General features: G+C 37.0%; 1 protein-coding gene across 2 annotated transcripts in view; it reads left to right on the top strand.

Annotated features, from left to right (window-relative positions):
* The window catches only part of LOC106870789 (ADP-ribosylation factor-like protein 5B), a 112,805-nt gene that overhangs the window by 82,251 nt on the left and 10,332 nt on the right, over positions 1-20,222 (top strand). For both annotated transcript variants that reach the window (XM_014916993.2, XM_014917001.2), the window contains exons 4-5: positions 16,294-16,441; positions 18,170-18,253. In XM_014916993.2, coding sequence (XP_014772479.1) covers positions 16,294-16,441; positions 18,170-18,253 — 232 coding nt within the window. The remainder of the gene's footprint in view (positions 1-16,293; positions 16,442-18,169; positions 18,254-20,222) is intronic.

The raw sequence follows: 20,222 nt of genomic DNA, 5'->3' as shown, positions 1-20,222 counted from the left end.
CAACTTTCCTCAGCCTTTCTGTCTGCCTGTCTGGCTCTCTCTCTCTCTTTCTCACCCACCCTCTCTCCCTCCACATAAACATTTTATATTGAATCTCTTTAAAAAAAAAAAAAATCTTCACAACACTTTGAAAATTCCAAACTTTGTTAATATTACAAAAAAAAAAAAGGAGGAAATCCTAGCTTACTCAGAACGGAGAAGGGCAGCTGCATTTGTGACCAATGCAGAGCTTCCAAAACTGATGGAGTGAAAGAGGAAAATAAACCACAATTCGTGGGTTGCTGCAGTAGGAAGCAGTGCATCATCTCAATGTAAACAGAGATGATGCTAAGCCAAACTAATACAGCACAACTTGCTGTAACAGAACACAACAGTTACATCGCTGTGATATAACTGTGGTAAATCATTTTCTAAATAAAGTACTTAAATTGATCATAAACACACTCATAGAGGAAATAAATCATATCACAGTGGTGCCTGTGGTTAAACATTCTCTTTAAATATTTTTTGAACTTCTGCAGGATCTATTTATAGATTTGTGATTGTCTTTGCAGTCAGTGACTATCACTACATGTTCCTTCCCTGCTCTGTCTTTCTCTCTCTTCCTTCTTTTCCTCCTGTAGCACTGTCCTCACCACACTCTATCAACAAACTGCTTTTTGAATGAACAAATGAATGCCTTGCTGTATACAGTTAACTATGAAGGAAAGAATTTCATGCACATGTTTAACTTTTGGACTTTCCTTCACCATTTAACTATTGTAGACATGTTCTGTATAATGTAGAGGATTCTCTCTATTTTTCTGAATAGTAGGCACATCAGTGGAGCCTCTCAGCTGGAGGATTCTGTGATATTGTGACATACCATCACCCATTACACTTCCCTAAGAAGCCAAAAGCTAGGACTATATCTACTGATTAATTTCACCTTCCTCTAACATCCACAGATTACAATATAACCTGTACTCATTTATCATCTTTTACTAATACTTAAACCCTGCTACATCAAGCCACAAATTGACCTATTATCCATAGTCCAGTTCTGTATATGCATGGGTAAATTCCACTTCCTATCACTCACCTCTCTCTCTCTTTTTCTGTTCAAAGTCTACTTCCCCCACTGTTTCCATTATTCTACAAACTTTTCAAACCTATAACAACTCTTCAACTATATCTCTTGTATCAAGGACATATATCTCACCGTCTCTCCAAAGTCTCTGCCCTCCATCTCTTCAGCATTCACAACTCTTCTTGGCTCTCACACTCATCTCATACTGATGCTACCAGTGCAGAAACTGAATCTTTTGTGTTCTTTGGCACTCTCTCCATCAACTTGTTTCATCCCCCACACACACCCTTTACATACAGACTCTAAATATCCATGATTTGTTTCTCACCTTCAAAACCCAACCTCCACTAGACCGTAATAACAATCCCCCGAACTTGTTCAGGTTATATGATTCCTACCTTATTGTATGACTATGCAACACCCCATCTCCATACCCCAACTCTACAGCACTACAATTCATCTGGTAGCACAAGTGCCCCCCCCCCCCCGACTTATTAGAAACACTACGACAAATGACTGAAGCCAAGATTAAGAATAAACAGGAAAGCTTCCATAGCCGAATTCTGTCAGACACACACAATTAAACATGAGAATATGTTAACATTTGTTTGTATATTAGTAGTTTTTGAATCTCTAACAAAAACTTTTGAAGTTAAGTATTTCTAACAAGGTGATAAATGTACGAGGAAAGACATTGATATTTAATGCTTGATTACTATTGTGAATATTACAAAAGAAAAATAAATTCACAATAGTATTGGTAGAACATCAAGCAAAATTACCTTGTGGTATTTGGTTATGTCCCTTTATTATTAGAATTCAAATTCTGCTCAGGCTCACATTGCTATAACAGCCTTCTGAGGTTGATATTTCTATCAAGTACTGGGACTGATGATGTAACTGACTATACCAATGAAGGTAGTTACTAACATGGTTCCACTAACTATAAAATTGAAAGACAGTGAAAAGATAAAAGAATATAAAGCCTTTGTTTTATTTCATTTTATTTTAGTCTAGTGGGCGATACAATTCTCACCTCCATGCATTGAAACAAAAGGCAAAATTTTGCTTTGTTATAGTAGAAAGTAGCATATTAAAGCCTTTCTAGAGTTCAGTTAATGGGGTTAAAAAAAAAAAAATCTTGATGAACTTTGAGACACATCCACAAATAAGATAAACTCTATGTCAGCAGATAATTTCTACACTGTTATTTTGAAGATAAAATTGTGACATACTTAGCATATCAATCTTGTCTAATGAGTGTGTGTGAAAACATAGAGGTTTTAGTTTATGCTTTACATATTTCTTTTTTTTAAATTTAATTCTTTTTTAATATATATTCTTTGGTTAGTTATGAATAATAATTTTCTAAGGTCCATTGTAACTGACATTTCAAAACCTTGCTACACTTATCCCCTGGATGAAACACATTTTACACTGGTATTTAGTTAGTATCAGTGTTCTTTTTACCTTTTTTTCTTCTTTTTTCCTAATGCTGAATCCATTTGCATTTTTCATTAGTTTTCCACAGACTTAATTTTTTAAAAATCTCAAAACATCACTGCCAAAATAGACCTTCAACAACCAATATTATTCCTCATGGAAAATAATACTCTAAGACTATAGGAAAAGCATTGTTTTTTTTATTATTTGGTTTGCAAGGTTCTCGATGTGAATTCATATGTTGAAACAAATCTTGTGTGATGGGAGGGTCAGTATGCCAGTAATAATAAGCAAATACACTGGTTCAGTATCATTTATTGTTCATCATTTGGTTACACATTTAACCAACTAACTAATCGATTGTTTTTTTGTTTGTCAAAGTTCTTTCATTGCTATTCACGACCTCATCAGTGACACACCCTCTCTTCAAGGTCTGCTTTGAGTCTCAATGAAAAGCAAATATTTAAAAATGTAAAATGAACCTGGAACAAAGTAGTGTTTAATGTTAATGCACATGTCTATAAAGTTTCTCCCACTATGCACAAATGTTTATGCATGTGTATACGCGTTACACCTTTTCCTTCTCAACCACATGGTTCTAGGTTCAGTCCCAATGCATGGCACCATGGGCAGGTGTCTTCTATGAGCGCGAGTTCACCAAGCCTTGTGAGTGAACAAAAACTGAAAGAAGCTTGCTGCATTTGTGTGTGTGTGTTTGTTCCCCACCACCGCTTGACAACTGGGGTTTGTGTGTTTGTGTTCCCATAACTTAGTGGTTTGACAAAATGAGACCAATAGAATAAGTATCAGGCTTAACAAAAAATAAGTGCTGGCATTGATTCATTTGACTAAAAGTTCTTCAAGGCAGTGCTCCAGCATGGCTACAGTCTAATGACTGAAACAGATAAAAGATGAAGTATACACACACCTGTACACATCATTGTACTTAGCATGGGTTTTCCTGCTAATATTAGACTAAACTGATTGTATTTCATTTCAGTTTTATTATCAGTTAACTAATTAGTTAATCAGTCAGTCAACTAATTATCTGGCTTGTCAAGGTGTTTTAGTCACAGCTTGTGATCCTATCAATGATGTGTCTTTCATGCAGTTGCTGATTACTTGAATGCGTTCTCTACTCTGTCTTCTCAGCTTCTTGAAAGTTAATCATTTCAAGAAACAAATATAAGCGATTTGATCTGTAAAAGTATTTTCTGAGCAAAAAGTTTGAGTGCTCAACATAAAATAGCATTTTCTTTTACTAGTTTCAGTCATTAGACTGTGGCCATGTTGGTGCACTGCCTTGAAGAATTTTCAGTTGAATGAATCGACCCCAGTATTTTTTATCATTTAAGCCTGATACTTATTCTGTTGGTCTCTTTTGTTGAACTGCTAAGTTATGGGGATGTAAGCACCCCAACACTGATTTTCAAGTGGTAGCGGGGAGACACACAGACACACATGGATATATATATATATATATATATATATATATATATATATATATATATATATATATATATATATATATATATATATATAGAGAGAGAGAGAGAGAGAGAGAGAGAGAGAGAGAGATCCATAGATATCATCATCATCATCATCATTGTTTAACATCTGTTTTCCATGCTGGCATGCATTGGACGGTTTGACCGAGGTCTGGAAAGCCAGCGGCTGCACCAGGCTGCAATCTGATCTGGCAATGTTTCTACATCTGGATGCCCTTCCTAACGCCAAGAGTGTAGAGGGTGCTTTTAACGTGTCACCGGCAATCTACTTTTAAATGTTTTTCGCTGCTGCAGAGGTAGCACTTTGGTCTTCGCCTCTCTACAGCAACGTGCAGTCTTGTGCCATCCGGCAAATTTATAGAGTCTGGTATGGAATTTATGCTTTGTTGTTCGATCTGAACAAGAAGCTCTATACCCATACCCAACCAGTTTTGGCTGTGCAATTTATGCACTTCCAAAATAGTGGCAGTGTCTTCTATGTCGTAGAGGACAGCTGCCACTAGCCAGCATATATTGAGTTTGGGCGGCACTTGCTCAATTTTTATTTTCGTTACATGCCGACCAATGCATGTCGGCACGAGCAGCAAATCCTCTGTTCTGAGGGGTGTTGTGGAATGTTGTTTGGCTACTTCTTCTGTTGGGAAGTGAACTTCTACTGTTCCAAACCACTTCCTTTCGGTGACTAAAGACTTTTTGCCCCATATGGGCTTCAGTGCTATCTCCAACTGCTTTGGAGTTGCACCTTCAATCTTTTTGTGTTTCATGATTAAATATCTTGTATATTATTGTCCTTATGTTGGTTTCCTGTATTAGTGTTTGGAGAGTGTTAAGGAAGACATTGTTTCCATCCTTCCTTAACAACTCCTTTGTGTTTTTTATTTCGTCCATTGTAACATTGATTTCCTTCAAGCTTTGCTTTGTTGCGGATGCAAAACTGTTACAATGGCTTTTGTTGTTGGTCTTGGTGTTGTTGGGGTTCTTTGGTAACCTTGTTGTTTCTCTCTTCCTCCTTCTCTGGTGTAGGAGCAATAGTGGTGGTGAGAGCCGGGAAATGCAGGTTCGTAAGGCAGTTCAAGGAACAACCTTCATTTTCGTCAGTAGTGCTGCACGTGGTGGAACGCTGTTTCACTTTTTCTTCTTTGCCTTTTAAGGCATGCACCGGGCAGAGTGTATTCACAGTTGACGTTCGACTTGTCTTGTCGTCCGTCTGCAGAGGATGTGGTGCACAAAGAAGGGAACAGCTTGGCTACACAAATATACAAAAATATCAATAAGTTTAACAATATTTCCAATAAAATTGGCCAACAGCTTACAGAGCTTCTGGAGACATGTCTGTCCACTTTCGAAATAATAATAATAATGGTTTCATATTTTGCCACAAGAGCAGCCATTTTAGGGAAGGCGGTGAGTTGATTACATTGACCCCAGTGTTCGACTGGTACTTGTTTTTTCGGCCCTGAAAGGATGAAAGGCAAAGTCGACCTCAGCAGAATTTGAACTCAAAACATAAAGACAGACTAAATGCCGCTAAGCATTTTGCCCTGCATGCTAACGACTCTGCCAGTTCACCACCTTAATAATAATAATAATTATTAGAAAAGCACTCGGAGAGTGCAGACCTCCGCCAAGCAGCTCATTTCCACCCATATACACGCATGCTGAAAATCGTCCAATTTCCCAAACCAACGCCGGCAAAAACATAACCTCCTTGGAGGGGGTAAAAAAAAATAACACAGCCATATGATTTTTTTAAAAAATCCTCTAAAAACAGGAATCATCTGAAGCAGTTATAATATATCAATGACAACAGCAAGCTAATTTCACCATACGACTAAAAAGAAACAACAATTACCTAAAACTTAAGTGATACACACACATCATGGTCGGAAAAGTAACAGTCGGTTATGGTGACTTATGGACGCCGATCCTGGTTCACATAAACATGATCTAGCAGGCTTCCATAGTTGGTGGTGGGTTTTTGGATTAGTTGGTCAAACCCAAACTGGTTCATAGTTGTCAATATTTCATGGTTAGGGGAATCAATGAGATCCACATTGAAATCACCAAGGACGATGGTCAGATGATTCCTTGGCAAAGATCTTATAAGATGATGCAGGCTGGTGAGGAAAGGAGCAACTGGTACGGAGGGAGATCTGTAAATGGTGATGATATTGATTTTTGTTGACGAGATGGTCACCCCGACAGTGGTGTACTCTAAGCTACTGACATTCAAATGTATATCCGTAGGGGTGATTTGATTGACAACAGTCATCACCCCACCACCATGCCCCAGTGCAGCAGGCCTGTCTGCTCTAGTGATCTTTGACTGTGGTTGGATGGATGCGACTTGTTGATTCTGCTTCAAGAAAGTTTCTACGAAACAAAACACATCAACATTTTGAAGAGTGTTGTCCGCTTTCAAGTCTTGTTCATGTTCAGCCTGATCTGCAGTCCTCCATGAGTAACTGTGGGAGCAGCAGAAGGCAAAGTTTCCGACGATGTTTGCTGTCGAAGCCTGTCCATTTTACGAACAACAGATGAACTCGTGCGGATTACACTGGCATCAAATCCAAGCAAGAAGAGGCCACTCAAGTTTCGGACACAACTCAAGGCAACATATGCCTGGCCAGGCATGAAGAAACCTTTTCCTTGCATAGCAACAACAATCTTATCCATTGTCTTGCCCTGGACTTTATGTATGGTGCAACCCCAGGGCAGGGTCAGAGGAAATTGCGAACGCTTTGCCTCCACAGGTCGTCTACCCCCTCCCAATATAGAACTGAACATCCAGTCATTTGATGGGAACTGCTCCTGGGAATGACCTCTTGTACTGGCTGTCAGTGATGGCCTGCTTACCTACCTGTTCACTGTCAAATTTGATGAGGATTGTATGGACGTCACTACCTGTGTAGTCGATCCCAACAACTGTGCCACAGACACCATTTGCCAGACCGTCAGAGACGTCTGTGTTGACAGTTATCATCACTCTAGCGCTAACTGCTACAGACACTACTTTGCTGAGGCCGCCAGTGTCTGATGCCTCAGTGGAAATGGCAACATCAATAAGGCCAGTCTGGACGTCTTTCATTTTGTTGATAGCTTTGATGTCATAAATCGGGTCAAGCAGCTTGAGGTGTTCTGTGTTGTGTTCATCAACTTCTTTGCTGGCCTTAAACACGTGAAAGGCATTCGCTGGGTAGTCAGTGTCTTCTTTGGTGATGACTCTGATCTTAAGCAAGGTTATATCATCTTCTGTGCAGGTAGCTGTCCTGACCCTTGTCAACAATTGAGCAAAGCATTGATCATCCTTTTGTCGCATGCTCTCTGTGAGTTCCATAAATTTGATGTTTTCCTCCCACAGAGATCCATGCTAGTGGGCGTAGTTGTCTCTTGGGAGGCCAAAGACATGATTCTGGCCTACAGGTTGCAGTTGGTAGAGATCCCCAATGGCCATCACACTGACTCTTCCAAATTGGGAATCTGGGTCAGAGTTCCCACAGATGTCTTGAAGCTGGTGATGGATGTAGTAGAGGAGGTTGGCTCCAACCATAGACACCACATCTATAATCAGGAGCTTCAGCTTGCCCAACCTGGAGCGGAGACTATTTAGCTTCTCACAGCCTGCCGATTGGTACTTAATTTATCAACCCCGAAAGGATGAAAGGCAAAGTTGACCTCTGCAGAATTTGAACTCAGAACATAAAGACAGACAAAATACTGCTAAGCATTTCGCCCGATGTACTAACGTTTCTTCCAGCTCGCTGCCTTAATAATAATAATAATGATGATGATGACTTACAGTCATAAAGCAAATAACAAATAGAATTTGAGTTTCAGTAGTATATGTGTGTGTGTGTGTGTGTGTGTGTGTATAGTGTGTATATACTCACATACACAAACAATCTTTTACTCGGTCTTACAAATTTTGATATCTTGGATGGCTTCTATAATCCATTAATCAATATTCTGGTGTGTGAGGTGTTTTTCTTTTTTTTTTCTATTCTATTATTTATATGTAATCTTCCCATTTAGCTAACCTCTTTCCACCTACCGTGTGACTGAGATTTTTTAAGTGATAAATACATACTACCAGCTAATTGTAAGCTATCATCAGCATGGATAATTATGGACACGGTTTATTGATTGCATTTAAACCTTTTGATTTCCTATTTTCACTTCAAGGACTTATCTCAAAATTCATCATTGTTGATACTACAGCTTCATACTTGTTCATGCATGGATTTAATCTTTTGTTAATAACTCCTCTGTTTTATGGGTGGAGTTAAACATTAGCCAACCCTTATGCCTCTTAATTTTCACTCAGTTAATTTGCATTCTGTTTTATGTAATTAAAAAAGAAATATATTAAAACATATGTGGTTGTGTAGTAAGAAGCTTGCTTCTCAACCACATGGTTCCGAGTTTGGTCCCAGTGCATAGCACATCGGGTAAGTGTCTTCTACTATAGCCTTGGGCCGACCAAAGCCTTGCAAGTGGATTTGGTCAAAGGAAACTGAAACAAGCCTGTCGTGTGTGTGTGTGTGTGTGTGTGTTTGCCTTTGTTCCTGTGTTTGTGTTGTCCCCCCTGTAATCATTTGACGACTGATGCTGGTATGTTTATGTCCTTGTAACTTAACAGTTCATCAAATGAGACCGATAGAATAAGGCTTACAAAGAATAAAACCTGGAGTATATTTCTTTGACTAAAACCCTTTGAGGCAGAGGCAGTGGTCTACCATGACTGCTGTCAAATGACTGAAACAAGTAAAAGAATAAGAGAATAGCATGCAAATATATATGAATATGGTTTTTGTTTAGTTCCTATATTTGTGTATCATCCTGATCAAGCAGACCTTTAGTGAAATATGGCATTCCAGTCATTTTCTTAACTGTTCTTTTTCTTTTACAACAGTAGGGTGTAATTTTAGAATGATTTGGCTGTCATTTCTAGCAGATGAGTGGTATATCATGTATACTGGCTGAAACTGGGAGGTAATATTGCTGTGAGGATTAGCTGTTGGATTAGAGTTCATATCTGCTGGTTGACCTAAATATATTTCTGGGTTGAACATTACATTCTACACTACCCCAGTTCACCTAGCTGTTAGAAGTAAGCTTGGTAGCATCTAGGGAATTTTTTTTTATCCCGTAATCAAGTGGAAGGGCAATGTCCATGATCTTTCCCAGGGCCTTTGAGACTTCTAGGTAGGAGAGAAGGCAACATCCTGAAACCAGAGACTTGTCTAAATGTTTGCAACAGAGTAAACTCTTCCAAAAGCATCCAGGAACTAGATAGAATTCAAGTTAGCTTTATCCTATTCACCAACGTTTAAAGTTTGTGTCCAACTGGTTAAACCAGGTGATAGATTAAATCTTCTATCCAACTAGACCATGCTCCATAGCTGGATTTGAACTCAGAACACAAAGAGTGGGACAGATACCACAAACTATCTCACCCCATGCTCTAATGGTTCTGCCAGTTCACCACCCGAGGCTGGTACTTATCAACTCCAGGAGGATTAAAGGCAAAGTTGATCTCGATGGTATTTGAACATTCAGACTTCAAAAAGCCAGAACAATTGCTTCAAAACATTTCATCTAAAAATTGCTAACTACAATGGATTGGGGTATTCTCCTGAGAGATAGGGAGGTAGAGTTTCCAGTCTTCATTTATTTAGGTGTATGTTCTCAAGATCTCATCTCAATTGTGTGTGTCAGTGTACTACTACATTGAATACCGAAATACTTCTTGCTCCTTCATTTATATACGAAGATGGACAAAAATAGGTATATGGTTGTTTAATATGTGTGGAATGTTCTATTCATTTCTCTATTTCTTTTTTAAACCTAAGCACATTTTATTATAGAAAAAATTAGTTAAAAAGAACATAGAATCATAGAATTCTTATCCTAAAAAAGAAAGAAAAATGAAAAGAACATTTCACTCCTATTAAGTAACTGTATACTTATTTTTGTCCACCCCTATATCTGATATGTGTGTCTGTGTAGACATGCCTGATGTAAGTGTGTGATAAATTTAATACAGAAGGTGGTTGTAGTGAAAGTACAGTTGTTAGAATATAAAAGAGTTGGAAGAAGTTCAGAGAGTTGTTATTTCTATTGTCAACAGAGGGTTTCTTTCTCCGTACAAAAAGCAGGCTGTTTTAAACATACATGCATTTGGAACATGATACTTTGTGACAGAGAAACGTGGGTTCTTAGTGTGGAAAAATTTCCAGACATTTGAGAGAAATGACTGAGTGATGTCTGATTTGTTGGAGAGGTAATATCACCATGCATAGAAGAGTGAACAATGAGCTACTGAGGTTACTGAGCATGAATAAGATTTGCAGAGATATGCAGCATTACAAAAAAAGAAAAAAAGAAAAAGAAAAAGAAACTATGTAATTTCCTGAGTCTCTTTGTTTATAGATGTCATCCTTATCACCAAATGAGATTAAGACATTATACAGGTTCTCTTGAACAGATTAAATTGATTGTTATGGCACTTTCTGTTCAGTAGAAATCGAGTTCTTTTTCTTTCTCATTTTAACCCATTCATATTCATTGTGTTCAAATAGACTGGAGGTCAATATTTATATTAAATCATTAATGAATGTGAAATATTAAAAGGCGTGAAAAAATTCTATTTCAGTCTTTTTGTTACTATATTTCTGCTGAAATTCACTGCTTTTCATTTCCATTAATTTTGGGGAGAAAATGAAGGAAAAAAAGTAAAAGGTGTGTTTGGAATATAAATTAACATGAAATTTTGATGGAAGGTTTTAATTTAGATCACTTTAAAACTGGAAATTTGTATCATAGAAGCAGGAGCATTCTCAGATGGGTTGGTATTGAAAAGGTAGTTGATAGTATTGTAGCTTAAAGCACATGCTTAAAATCATGGAAATTAGGAATGGAAACAATTTTTTTTGTTTTCAAAATTCTGGAATTCAACATATCTGTATCTTATTTACCATAATTTAAAAGTTTGGGCCCAGTTGGTGAAGTCTAGATTATGATTATGATGAGATGTGAGTATACTGAGCTGAGTATCAGCAGAGAGAAGATACATATCATTAGTTTGTTTAATCAGTGCTGACCTTGGGTTACACAGCAACAACTATGAAAACAACATACTCATTTTGTTGCTCCCTTGACATCAAAGCATGTAGACATGTGAATGTGGACATATATTTGTATGTGTGTATGGCTGTATTGTTTGAGCTAGTGTATACGACACAATTATATTCTCCTTCTCTGTTGTATACAAAGCAACATAACCTTGTTTCCTCTGTGTGTGTTCCCAACTCATTTTGACAGAATACATTTGTGATTATTCCCCACTATTTTTTTAACTTCAGTTTCTGTAGAAGCATTTAGTGATATTGGCATTTGTATGGGTGTATATAGACACTTGTGCATTCCAGAAATGTGGATTGTGGTGGCAGAAAGATGAAGGAACAGAACCATGATAAAAACTTGATAATGATGGATAAACTGAGAGGATAACCCTTTATAATTTCATTTTGGAATCATGTAGATAAGAACAGTTGACTCTTCTATACTCTAATAAATATAATAAAGAAGAAAAGAAAGAAGACAAAATTAATGTGGTTGATAAAGCTTAATGTTTAACTTGGTTACTGGAGCTTTTGGGCTTCTGAAAAATAAAGAAAAAATAGACCTGAACAAGTGTGTGTGTGTGCGCATGTGAATACGGATGTATTTATAGAGGTGTATGTATGTGTGTGTGTGTGTGTGTGTGTGTGTATATATATATATATATATATATATAGAGAGAGAGAGAGAGAGAGAGAGAGAGAAAAAGAAAGAAAGACTTTGGGAGAATGGACAGATACAAATACACTTACCAAAGAACATGCTAAGAAACAATTTTCACTTTTTGATAAAAATTTTGTGAGAAAGAAATTTGTTGTTTGATTGTGGGTGTTTTTCTTTCAGAGAATTGTAGAATAGAATTGCATTATTTCAATGAAAACATTATTAATAAAGAGATAAAATGACATGTATCACATGCCTAATGGTATTTACTTTTGTTCCTTTCTACCATGTTTCTATGCACCTGGTTAAATACCAGGATTGAATATGCGTTGATTCAGTTGATTTTTCTTTAGAAGTTAGAACTTAAGCCATTGAAAATTCTTTCAGATTGGTAAGATCAGTCTAGTTAATGTTCAGTTCTGACATCTTTAAGAATAATACTAGAATAATGTGGCCTGTGTGTGTTTGTGGGATTCCTAGAGGACACATAACACTTAACCCAAGAAAAATTGGGTTAAGTGTTCTGTGCAGAGCTGAAGAGGTGCAACTCGGTCAGGCAATATCTGAAGAAGGGTGGTGAATCTATGTTAATAGGTTATGCAGCTACATAATTCAAAGGAGCAGAGGATTTCTAGTATCATTAAAAGAGGGTTGCTTTCTGATAATGTTATATTTGCAAGGTTATCATGAAAGATCAATGAGCATGTGTTGACTTTGAGGATTTTAGTACATGTTATTCATGGCTAAAAAGTGTGATGTACAAGATTTTGTCTTTAATATATGTAGTACAGTATCATTGTGATGTTGAATGTGACTAAGTTGTCACCATTGGAGGGAGGTTCTAAGATCTCTTGAATTTGTAGAGAATGTTTGGGGTTTAGGTTGGACGTGAATAACACTTGTGTATAGAAAGTTAAGGTAGACCGAAGTGTGGTATCATATGTGTGTGTTGCTAGAAGTGATAGCCAGAAAGAAGACTGTAAGTAACTTTATTAAAATTTGAGATATGCCAGATTAGAGGGAACCCATTCAGCACATGGTATGGTAATACTGTGTGAAACTGGAATTGTCAGTTCTAACAGATGAGACAAATGGAGCCCACAGGAAGGCAATTTAGTTAGGAGGTTGTATGCTAGACATGATGATATTGCTTTTAATGAAGTTTTCAAGAGTAAGAGATCATTAGTGAATGACATAGGAGAGCAAATCACCAGCATGTCTAACTAATGAATACCAAGTTGGTGTTTCAGAGGAAGGAGAGAAATTTGAGATGGCAAAATTTGTTTAAATGTTACAACTGAAAGTAATAGTAACTGGGCGATTCAGCAATGTTGAAAATAGATGGTACTCCCTGTTATGGTATGATGGTCAGCAATGAGAAAGAATATTATTGTATGATAACTACAAAGTGTGTAGATGAGAGAAATACTGTTGTATGTTTTCGAAGATTAGGATTTTGGAGTGACCAGAATTTGTAGATGGGCTGTCTTTGCTGTGGCTGTGCAAGAGATAGAGCAAGTTTGTGTGTGTGTGTGTGAGAGAGAGAGAGAAAGAGTAAAGGAAAGAGACAAGAGAGGGACAAACAAATGATGGAAATGAGAAAGAATATACTTAATATTATAGAGATTTGAATAGTAGGTAGACCATCATGTTTTTGAGAGTATTAATGTGGATGGCCGCAAGTTAGTATCTTCTAGAATTTAGAGTGAACTGAAGCCATAATAAAATGCAAAATGGGGAAAAGCATAACTGTAATGAAGGGCAATGGCAACGAAAGCCAAACACTGTTTAATTTAATATTTGCCTAACCTAGTGACTTTCAGTCTACCTTAAATATAACTGGTTTAATTTAACAAGCTGGTGTCAGCTGAAGAGAAGGGGATCATGTGCAAACACTCACATGCACAAAGTATTTTTTACCTAATTAATCAACCACTATAATAGTCAATTCTTTCTAGATCATTGCTTTTTATCATCAATTTTTAGAGCATTGATGAAAGTGAAGTGTTTAGATTTTTTCAAACGTAATTTATACATGCACTTCTGAAATAATAAACCTGTTTGACTAAATCAGATAAAGAAAAACAAAATTAGGCAAATCAACAGAGTAGTGTGGTTTAAAGTAATAGTTCCTGAATCATTGTAGTTAAAAGCATTAGAAAAAGAAAACAATTCTGTTTTATGTCTCTTACTATACAGGGTATCCCAAAAGTTCCGTTACAAAGGTTAAACGATGTATTTCAGCCAAATCCAAACCAATTTACTTGAAAACTTGCACACTAGTTTTTAACATTTTCTGCAATGTTACTCCAAAAAATTATACAATAAATTCACCTCGTTTCTTTATTACAGCCTTAAGTTTATCAAGTACTGCTTCAACAGTGGCTCGCAAGACTTCTAGTGGTATTTCATTCTATTCATGCTACAGAGACCTCTTCAAAGCCACTACTAAACAATGAGATTTAGCACAAGCATTGGTCTCCAAGATGGACCAAATGCTGAAGTTCATTGGGTTGAGGTCTGAGCTTGAGAGAGGTCATTCTTCCATGGACAAGTAATCTGGGACATTGTCTCTAAGCCACCTCTGAGTCCTGTTGGCAGCGTGGGCAGATGCTCCATCCTGCTGGAAAAGAGAGGGGCCACTGTTGAACAATTCTTGGCTCAAATGTTTCACCACAGGCTCAGGAATGAGTTCTTCAAAGCTTGCAGCCTTGATTTTGACTTCTTCAGGAATAAAAACAAGTAGAGTTTTCCCTGTCAAAGATACTCCAGCCCAAACCATTACAGATAAAGGTTTTTGTGTGTGGTGGATATTTCTAGCATCCTCTAGACATGACTCAGTGTTTTCTGCAAGGACCCTGTCATTTTGGCTGTTGTGAGCTTCTTCAATTGTGAACAACTTCTTGTCTGTGAAGAGTACATTGTCCATGCCATGAGTATTGAGCCTCTCAAGCAGAGCTCGACTTCTTGCGAGTCCCTTTCTCTTTGAAGCTGTTGTTAGGCTGTGAACTTTTCTGCATTTCAATGAAGCAAGTCGCTTTTGACAACTCACCTCAAACATTCTCTCCCAGCTCAGCAGCCATCTTTCTCATGGAGCACTTTGGATTTCTGTGAACTCTGGAACTGATGATTTTCTGGAGCCTGGAAGTCCTGACTGGCCTAGGATGTCCTGTTCTCGCATGATCTTGATCTTCTAAATCGATTGATGGTTCGATTGATGGACGTTCACTTCATTTTCAGCCAATTTAGAAGATTAAAAATTTCTGATGTCGACTTGCCAGCTTGATGTAGCTCAACTACAGCAGATCATTCATGTCCCATTCTAATTTTGGACAAAACTATATCTTAAAGATGAGTTTCGGAACCTGAAAGAAGACAAAATCTTTAAAACAATATAAAATAATGATAAAATTGCCACTTTTTTTTTAATGTTAAACTAAGAACTTCAAAAAAAATGTAACAGAACTATTGGGTCACCCTGTATTTTGTCCTTACACTAAAAATTGAAATTATCGGTATTTGTTGTAACTGGATGAATCAATGAGGTAGCTATCAACTTACATGGTGAAATTCTTTATCCCAGTTCCTGTGTTGCTGCATTGTCTCTAGTGACAGTTCTGCAATCTCGTTGTCTCAGTCAGCCTAGCCTCAAAAGCTATATTGAGGGAGGTACAGTTGACTGCAGCTGTAAGCAACAGCTTGAGCAGTGTATAATTATAGTCAACTACATTGTGCTTTGAACTGATAGAATCGATTGTATTGACTATTTTACACACCTGGCTCTTGTTTGATGAACCTTCAGAAGATTAAAAGACAAATTAATCTTGGTCTGACATGAGTTCAGGACATGACATTACGATGAGATATTTTGCTCTACACTCTACAGCTTCTGTCACTTTACTAACCTTAAAGTTTTACATAATCGAAGAGTATTTTGACTGAACAAACAGCTGTGTTCAAATTTTTGTACACACAAAAAAAAAAGAAAAAAAAAAGTGCAATAGATTGACTTAGCTATCCTATTCAATATTTAGAATTTCTCTCCATTGTTTCTGACCTTTAACCTTTAGCATTCAGATTTCTTTGTCAACTGATTTTTCTATTGACATTGTTTTGAATTAATTATACATTATCTTCTAGTTTCAAAATATCAATTGTGGGTTTGTATATTTTCAGAATGACATTGTAGGGTAGGTGTGAAAGGTTGGATATGGTCAGTTTTAAAACAAAACAGGAAGAATATTCAGGCTGGATATGGCTGGATTAAATGCTGAAGGGTTAAATCTGGCCAGTTTGAACATATAACAAGTAGAATATTTGGGTTGATTTAAAATGCTAAAAGGTTATACAAGCTGTATAAGGCAACTATACGAGGAGCTGTAGTTTTTGCTTATTGTTCAAACAACAGAAAACTTTCTATGATTGATATCATGAATAATAACATCAACAAATATAATTATTTGATTAATTTTTTTCCCTTTCTTTTAGTCTGATGAATGAAGTGGTTCACACATCTCCAACAATTGGGAGCAATGTAGAAGAAGTGATATGGAAAAATATCCGTTTTCTAATGTGGGATATTGGTGGTCAAGAATCTTTACGTTCTGCTTGGAACACTTATTACACAAATGCTGAGGTATGGATTTTCATACACAATTTTAATTATATTAGCATCAACATCATTATTAATTTGTATGACTTGATTTCTGATTGCTTCAGTGTGATGGGTTTGCTAAATTACCATTTAGCCTATATTTTTTCTACTTGTTCATAACATCCATGGAGTTGGTAAGTTCTATATATTCCCAACTTGTTAGGCATGGCTGTATGGCTAAGCTTATTTCATAACATTGTGGTTTTGGGTAGGGCTGTGGAGTCTGTATACAAAGCATTCATCACTGACTCCAGTTTTAATTCCTCAATTTGTGTCACCAATTCAGGTGCTGACTCTCATTTCATTTCTGATATCATCATCATCATCATATGTCTTTTTCCCATGCTGGCATAGGTTGGATGGTTTGACAGGAACTGACAGACCAAAGAACTATGCCAAACTCTGCTGTCAGCTTTGGCATGGTTTCTATGGCTGGATGCACTTTCTAATGCCAATCACTTTACAGAATGTACTTGGAGCTTTTTACATGGCACCAGCTTCACTGTTGATATTTAGACTCATATTTTTTTAGATTGATTGAGAGAACACAACATACAAGTCGATTGTGTCTCATAAGGCTTGAGATATTCATTCCTGTGGTGCTCAGCAATCGTCCAGCATCTAAGCTGACTCTTTATATTTTTTTACAATATCTAAAATTTACTTTTTATTGATATTGCATTTAATTTTAAATTTTAATTATTGTTTAGGGAACATTAGCTGTGTGATTAAAATAAACCTTACTACATACAGAACCTTATGAGCACGTGGCTGAGTGGTTATGATGTTGGCTTCTCAACCACTAAGTTTTGGGTTCAATTTCACTGCAAGATGCATTGGGTAAGTGTTTTGTAGCTTAGCTATAGGTTGATTTAGGTTTTGTGAGTGAAATTGGATGGATGGAAACTGCATGGAAGCTTGTCATATGGCCTGTATTTGTTATTTGAAAGGCCAGCCTTTTGACACAAAGTGTCCTGCTGAGTTTTCACTGGAAGATTGTATTAATGGTGCAGGTGTCTGTAGAATACTCAACCACTTATAATACAATAGGTTGGTACTTCCTGTGATTGAACCCTTGTTTGTCGAAACTAACATGAGATCAGTTCACTACAGTAGCATTGTCACCACCTGCTTAGCTAATCACAAGTTCCACTCATATTTCTCTATTGAGTCATCATCATCATCATCATTTAATGTCCACCTTACATGTTGGCATGAGTCAAATGGTTTGCCAAGTCAGTGGACTGTCATGCACCCATATCTGCTTTGGTGTGGTTTCTATGGTTAGATGCCTTTTCCTAATGCCAACTATTTCTTCAGAGCATTCTGGATGTTTATTTGTGGGGTGGGGGCACCAGCGCTAGTGATGACTACCCTGTGACTTACAAGGCTAAGGTCCTAAAGTGGCTCTTATAACTAAGGAGAAACAGAAGAGAGAGTGGGCAGATAAACCTAGGTAGAGGGATGAGGAATGGTAGGAGGAGAGGATGGGGGAGTATGTTGGCAACTGGGGAGGATCTTTAGTAGTAAGGCAGCATCTCACAATGAAAATGACAATGTATAATTGTCCATATTAACCAGGAATCATGAGATGGAAAATGAAGCATTCACTTGTGCACCAATAACTCACTCAGTTACAGTTTATGACTGATTCATTATGTTTATTATTTTGTTTTTGTCTTTTTAACATCTCTCTTCCTTTTTCTGCAGTTTGTGATTCTTGTTGTGGACAGCTGTGATCGAGAACGGTTATCAATTACCAAACAAGAACTTTATACAATGCTAGCTCATGAGGTAAGTTTTCAAAAGTATATGGTTTTTATCCGTGTTCTACAATAAAGAACACATGGCTTACATGCTGTACTTGGTTATATCATCATCTTAATGTTAATCTTTGTTGATGACAAGAGCTGAATAAGTATGCTGTACATGTACTGTTACTCCTTTTGATCTTTTGTCATCTCTAAGAACCTGACATTCTGGGGAATGAGCTCAAGACTTATTTTGTTTGTTAAGGAGAGATGAAAGATAAAACTGACCCTGATGCTATTTGAACTAAGAATTTGAAAGAATGAAACTATTTATTGTAAGACATTTAGCTTAACACTTTGCACGAACTATGTATCTGTTATAACAACAATAACAAAGTTAAAGAGATCACTATTATAATCTGACAGGTTACAATACCTGAAGAGTTATGACATTGGTTTGTCAATGGCAAAGTCATTTGTATTCCATAACTTGCATTGATCTCAGCTCTAGATAAAGCATTAATCTTTGTCCATTTTCTCACTCCTTACATCTGCTTAATGAAGGAGGTGAATGTAATGACTAGAAAAAATGGCTCAGTGGTAGAATGCTCAATTAAATAGAAACAGTCAAATAGTTTGGTTTTGTTTCCTGTGTCAAGATTGAATCCATAAGATTCAGTTTTGACACAGTATTAGGAAGGGCATCCAGCTATAGAAACGATTCCAAATCAGACTGGAATCTGGTGCAGCCCTCAGCTTACCAGCCCTGGTCAAACCATCCAACCCATGCTAGCATGCACAAAGAACATTAAACAATGATGAAGAGTGGAACGTATAGTTTGAACCAATTTCCAATCTACTCATTTATTGAAATAATTTCTTTTTTACTCATGGCTTATTACCAGAAGTTGCCATGGAGCTTCTCATACATATTATTGTCATCATCCCAGTTGTTCAGGCATTGACTGGTTAAGAGAAAAAAAGTTCACCTGCAAGATAGGAATAGTAACCTCTCAAATGTTCTAGCCCATCTTACAACACATTTGTAAATCGAGTCAGTTCCTTTATTTTATGCAACACTGAGTTATAAATTCTATCTCCATAGTAATTTATGTAAAAGTGAATCCCATGCTGGTGCTATGTAAAAAGCACCCAGTACATTCTGTAAAGTGGATGACATTAGGAGAGGCATCCAACGAGTCAAGTATTTGAGAGAGGAAGGTGGATTTATGCCACGTATTGCAGTGTTAAGATATGGTAGAAGGACAAGCACAGGTGTCTTGCTATTAAGGAGATGGATAACTACCCCACATTGTATAAGGATAGGTGGGAGTAGCTGGGAAGAAGATAAGATGGTGGTGATGGTGTGTCAGAGCAAATCCTCAAGGTACAAGATGAGCATAAGAGAGAGACAGTGGATCAGATGGGTAAGGAGTGGGGAGTTTCATAAAGCTGTGAGGTGAGAATGACAGATGGTTGGATATGGAGGTAGAGGTGAATGAGTGAGTGATAAACAAAGGTGGAGGTATGGTTTATGTCAAATGCCAGTATGGAGAGATGGTGAGAAGGTTAATCATAACCCAGGCAAGATGTAACTACGTGTTGGCCATGCAAAGGCTTAAGATAGTATGCAACATTTTGAGCTATTTGCTGTGGCTTTGTGTCTATTTCTCTGCAAATACTAAATTTGTTATGTATTTTCTATATATCACAAATCAGACATGCTTCAAGATACAATCAACTTCTGAACTGAATATTCTATTTCTGCCTCTGGTTGTAATTAAGAAAAAGAAAAACATAAAGCATTTTATTTAGTTTAAGACTTAATGTTATTTCTAAGGCCAACTGTATAAACTAAGTAAATGTATTTATTTATTTATCAATGCTCATCTATTACCAGACTTTATTTAAAATTGGTGGGTATATAAATAAAGCATAAGGAGAGCAGATGGCTGAAATCAGTAGGGTCCCAGATAATTAGCAAGAGGGTTGGCTGTTTGCTTCCTAACTCT

The sequence above is a fragment of the Octopus bimaculoides genome, chromosome 1 (genome assembly GCF_001194135.2).
Source record: "Octopus bimaculoides isolate UCB-OBI-ISO-001 chromosome 1, ASM119413v2, whole genome shotgun sequence".
In the NCBI taxonomy this organism is placed as follows: domain Eukaryota; kingdom Metazoa; phylum Mollusca; class Cephalopoda; order Octopoda; family Octopodidae; genus Octopus; species Octopus bimaculoides.
The sequence above is the reverse complement of the archived record's forward strand: the minus strand, read 5'-3'. Positions and strand labels throughout refer to the sequence as shown.